Source organism: Egretta garzetta, unplaced genomic scaffold (assembly GCF_000687185.1).
Source record: "Egretta garzetta isolate BGI_Z169 unplaced genomic scaffold, ASM68718v1 scaffold234, whole genome shotgun sequence".
NCBI classification, from domain to species: Eukaryota; Metazoa; Chordata; class Aves; order Pelecaniformes; family Ardeidae; genus Egretta; species Egretta garzetta.
The window spans coordinates 431,393-437,040 of NW_009259528.1; the positions used below are offsets into that span (position 1 = coordinate 431,393).

At 53.1% G+C, this 5,648-nt stretch overlaps 1 protein-coding gene across 1 annotated transcript in view; it reads right to left on the reverse strand.

Moving 5' to 3' along the window:
- PAPSS2 (3'-phosphoadenosine 5'-phosphosulfate synthase 2) overlaps positions 1-3,660 on the reverse strand; it is an 18,363-nt gene extending 14,703 nt beyond the window's left edge. The window contains exon 1 of the mRNA XM_035893089.1: positions 3,556-3,660. Coding sequence (XP_035748982.1) covers positions 3,556-3,660 — 105 coding nt within the window. The remainder of the gene's footprint in view (positions 1-3,555) is intronic.
- Between the last annotated feature and the right edge of the window lie 1,988 nt (positions 3,661-5,648).

A 5,648-nucleotide genomic window follows, 5' to 3' on the forward strand; every position in this document is an offset into this window, starting at 1 on the left:
AGGCTGACACACTGGGAGACACCAAGATCTCAGGTGTCTTTAAGATCAGGCTTGACTGAGCCACCTGCCAAGCATCTCCTGGCCCGGCTGCCAAAAGAAACGAGCCTTGTCAGCCACCGCCCCGGTGGGACGAGGAGCTCCCCCGCTCTGCGGAAGCAGGCTGCAGGCAGAGGCAGGAGGCTTCTCCTTAGCGCTCCTCCTGCGTGAAGAGATGGGACCCCTGAGACAAGGGAGTCCACCGTAGCACAGACCTGCTGGAAATGGGGAACCATCGGTGTCCTCTGCTCCGAGCGCTACCGGAGGAACTATCGGTGTCCTCTGCTCAGTGCATGGCATCTGAAAAAGCAACCTCAGCTCTTCCTTCAGTATTTGGCCCTGGAAGGGAGGAGCTGTGCTTGCCCGCATCAGCTGAACCTGGAGAGGTGTTTTCAGGGAGCACCCTCTCCCCCCACCCGAGAGCTGAACGCACCGTGCCTGGGGGCCTCTCCCAGCCACGGCTGACATTTGTCAGGAGCAGAACCTCTGCGCGATTAATAGAAAAGCACCAAACAAAGAACACTTAGGGCTGTCCCAACGAAACACACGGACGATCTGCCATCTTCCTCTAGAAATTCAAGTATGTATAAACTCTGGACCTGAGGACACACGGCAGCACCTCCTCCTGCCCACCCCCCCCACGTCTTTAGCCAGCACCTGCAGGGCTGCATTACAAACAGGACCAGGGCAAGAAGCAAGGGCAAGTGCCACGTGCCACAGCCAAGGGGTGGGAATGAAGGAGGAGAGATGGGAGCTGAGCAGGACATTCCAGAGATCCCCTGAGCATCCTCGGGCCAACCCACGCTCAGCCATTCACGGAAGGCAGAGCTCTCCTGCGTTGCAGGAGGAAAGATTTGTCATTAGCAAGCAGGGCTGTTCGTCGCGATAAGGTCTAAGCTGATGTCCTTATTGTGCCCTTAATTCCCCTCCGCTGCCTGCCGTAGCTGGCACGGGCAGCGCTGGAAGCGCACCAAGAGCCGCAGCTCAGGCAGGCAGCATCCCACTCGGGGAGGGACTCCCCGCTGAACACGCAGCTCCCAACAGCCCCGGCACGGTGCCAGCGCAGAAGCGCTCTCCTAGGACGGTGCCATTAAGGGCACGTTAGTCACACGGCCGCGCACGTAGCCGGAGGGCCGGCCCCGTACGAACAGGGTTAGCATCCGACCGGCGGCTGGCAGCGCTCGCCGCCCCGAGGAAACCCTGACCCAGCAGCAAGAGGAGGGTCGGGACTCCCCCAGCTGCATTTTTATTTATAGGGCTATCTCACACCACTAGGATGATGATTCATTTTTTTCCAGTCAAGCATTCAATGCACGCCCTATTCTGGTACTGCAGCCTGGACATCTCTCCAGGAGAAAAACAAAAAAAGAAAAAAAAAAAAAAAGAGAGGCTTTCAAAATGTTTTCAGCTGATCACACAAGCAAATGGTAAGACAGACTTTTGAAATGATAAAATGATCAAGCAAGCTTTCAAGTTTGCAGTCAAATGCATGCTTAAGCCTCCGGAGACTGAGAGAACTTCTTGTTTAAAACCCGCTCCCAAATCCTGCCATCTTACTTAAAAACAAAAGCCAAGCCTTTTGCCCTACCAGCTGAATTCGATGCATACAAATTAAGTTTATGGGACATTTCCTTAAAAAATTATTTCCTTCTACCAGGGCAATTCCCATGGCTGCTCTTGCAAATGGGCGAGCTGATGTCATCGAAAGCGTCCATCACCAAAAACAGGGGAAAAACCTTCTATAAAAGAGAGTCATTTGCTGCAGAAAAGCAAAACTATTACACTCAAAAGAGAAGGAGGAAGAGGGAAGAGGGGAGTTTTGCTTGTGGAAGCAAAGATTCGATTACAATCACATTGAAGAACGATGGAGAAACCTCGGAGCCTCTGAAGCCCCAATTTAGCTCCCGTAACCCTAAACCTAGAGATTCTTCCCAAGCTTGCGTTTGACTCATTGAATGGGCTATGGCAGTAAATGCTTCAAAGTCAGCTCCACTCCTTCCCAGGGAAAAACCCCACCAAGATGGAAGTTACCCTGGAAATTTTGTGCACTTCACCTCCAGGATCCCACCACCACGGCGCGGAGCCTGGCTCGCTGGTCCGGACAGGGAAGTGGGACTTCTCCAGCACCCGGCGCCCTTCCCGTGCCACCCACCTTCCTGCTTCCCGTGCTGCTGTCCCCCCTCTTCCCTGCACGCGGGACTCGTCTCCTCCCCCAGCACCCAGACATGAGCAGAAATAATGTGATGTTTTCCCTTCAGACTTAGCTGAGTAATACAGCGATGCGTCACCAAATACCCTGCAGAGGTTTCGGGGCTGTGGCTGCCAGCGCTCCCTCGCACCAGGCAGGCTGCTGAACTGGGCTCCCTTTCTTCATTCAGCGCTCTGAACAAACCACAGCAGACCTCACCCGCTCCCTGGCACCCTCCGCCTCTGACGCTTGTGCCTTTTGGCACCGCTACCTCGGCCCCCGGCCCCTGCCAGGAACGTAACACAGAAGATCTTGAGGAGCCCGGCAGAGACATCCCAGCTACCCGAAACAAGCGGCCTTTCAGCTTGGAGACAGACGGCTGGAGATGCCAAACACCGCTCACACACAAGGTTTTCAAGGTGGTGGTAGCTCAAGTGTTTTTACTTAACCCGCAGGAATTTCTGAGCTCTTAGCAAGACCTTATTTTTGATCGCAGCTGCAATATTTTTCTCCTGGTATAAATTTGCACATTTCGGGTTGCCACAATCGAGCTTTATGCAACCCTGGCAAAAAAAACCCCAAAACCCAAGCCAGCAAACCCAGGCTCGCTCCGGTCACCTTGCAGATCGGGCGCTCATTTCTAGACCGTGACTTCAACGCAGCAGGCTGGGCATTGAATCCGCCCCCCTGAAGGCACCCAAGCAGGCATTTCTCTATCTCCGAATTAGATGATGTTACTACTCTCATTTCCTCAGCACAGGAAAACGAGTGAGTCAGCTTGTGCTCCGACGTTTTTGGGGCAAATCTGCAAGGACAGATGTTATAAAAATAAATAATCTTCCCATCCTCATTCCAGCAATCACAAGGGACAGCCGCATGGGCAATAAATATTTGACAAACAAAGCATCTTGTCAGCCGCTGACAAAAATAACAATTTAAACAAGAAATCCTTGCATGGTTGCCCTATTTTTTATATTCGGAGCAGTTCTGCTAAGTGACCTCCCCTAAATGAACCCGTTTCAACAGTCTGGCTCACGCTCATTTTTGCAAACAATAGGTTTGACATTGCAAACGGAGAACCGCTTTGCCTCGACGCCTGGGCTCTGCTACAGGGCTGCTGCGGATCACGCCACGACGGCGGGACCACCGACAACGCGACAACCGGCTATCTCGCGAAAAGAGGGAACATCAGGGACGTTCTCACTGCAGTATGGGTAAGTCTCGGGATTGAACACCCACACGACGCGATCAAGCGCATCTCTTTAGCCTCCGAGAAAGCCAAGAAGAAGGGAACTACTCGGCCAGAAGGTAGGTGACTAGCTAAAACCCACAGAGACGGTGTAGCCCAGGGACCTCCACCGGCAAGCCCAGTGCCCAGCGGCGCAGAGCGCCGTGACCGACAGCCCACCGAGCTGCTCTGCACGGCGCGACGGCATCCGCGTGAGAAATGCTGCGTCGAAACAGAGCCGCATGCCACCGCTCCCCTACCAGGCAAAGCTGCCTGGGACACACGGCCACGCTTCTGCATCTTCTTTTGGAGAAAAACACCGGGTTACGGAAATGGTAAACTGAGTACCAGTCCCTCCCACGGCAGGGGCAAGAGGGAAGGAGGATAAGGGTACATTTTTGACTACACACTGAATTCAGTATCAAAAAAATTTCCAGGGAGGAATTGTGTTTACATGTAATAATTTCTGACATATGAGATTTAGGAATTTAATTAATGGGTTGTGGCTCTCACTGGTAAATAAGCCCTGGTACATGTCCTGTCTCTCACCGCGAGGAGGCAGGCACCCTACCCCTTCAAACAAGCCAGCCAGCCAGGACTCCTGCACCAAGTACCCTGCAAAGGAAAACTCGCAGCACAGCATCAGGAGACCGCCAGCTGGGCTGAATTTTGTCCAGTCGTGAGACACAGTCAAACCCACCAGCTCTGCAGTTCAGAGATGCCAGGCGGGACCGGCTCACCCGGGGGTCCCCCAGCGAACGGGAGCCAACACGTCAGAGCAATACCTCATTTCACCAAAACGTCAGAGCAATACCTCGTTTCACCAAAACGTCAGAGCAATACCCCGTTTCACCAAAATGTCAGAGCAATACCCCGTTTCACCAAAACCGTCCCCTTTGAGAGCTCCAGGAATTAGTGCAAGAAGCCAGGACCGCCGCTAACTTACCTTTAGAAGCTGGACTGGCGTGGCGGCCCTGCTCTGACACAGAACACAGCAAGCTGCACCCAGCAGTTCTGTGTCTCCATTGACGTGGTTTGCAATAGGTTTCCAGACTTGGAGGCCAACATCTAACCATGGCTATGAGCAGGCAGGTGGGACGCCAGCTCTATCTTCTGCTAAGAAAGCAAGCAGTACCTCCTTCCAGCCCTCCAAGCTAGCAGAGGTGGAACCAAGCCCATCCTGGAGCTAAATGGTATGGGGACAAGATACCTGGTTTTAACATGCCCATCATATCCCTCTCAGGGAAGAAATCCTGTACCTTTTGAGAAGCTCTAGTGGTTTCATAAGCAGCGGGAGCTGCAGAGGATCTGCATTTCTAGCAGCTTCATCAGGTTTTAAGATATATATGAAATTTCCAAAAGAGAACTAATCCTCTTGCATCACTTCTCCTCGACAGGACATCACGGCCGGCTGCTGAAAGGATGAAGCTGGACACAAGCGCAGGCTGGTGGGGGCTCAGCGCCGCGGCCACACAGCACTGCCTCCCCCTGCCTCGTTCAGTATCCAGGGTGGACGTGCAGTCTTGAACCCGGCGCCTTGAGCCCCAGGCACTTGGCTTTGCGATGGTGAATGGTCGCCAGCAGGCGACAGGAGATATCTCTCCACCTCAGCGACTTTTTTAAGGTTTGCAAAGTGCAAAAGCAGCAGCAGGAAGGACTGTGGGGAAACTCAGCCAGAACCACCAAACAGGACACAGTTAAACAGAGGAACTCCGCTGGACAGAGCAAAAGTTCACTTGGCTGGAAAAAATCATTACAATGAATTCACGGCAGGAAAGTTCATCAAGGACTATCAAGAAGAAAGGCACGGCCTCTGGTATCTCAAGTCATAAATCAATGGAAGCTGGGACAATGCACGGTGGTGTCCCAATCATAAACTCGTCCCTGGCCCCCGCTCTGGGCTGCTGCTGGAAGCTACGGAGGGGCTCAAACAGACCTTCACTCAGTACCTCCTCAGCACCCTCTGTATTTCCGTTGCCTGAAGGTGGGCTTGCTTTGGTAACACCATCGAATGTGCCACTCGACACAACAACCTGCATGAGCCAAGACCAAGTTGAGGACTCAAGTTTGGAGACAGCAGGATGAAGGCTTCCTACCCCATCTACCTGCGCATCTGACCCATACGAGCTGCAAGACAGGCTTTTAATTACTCAGGCACACACGGGGGTTATCTAGACCTTTGCCTAAGTCAGCACC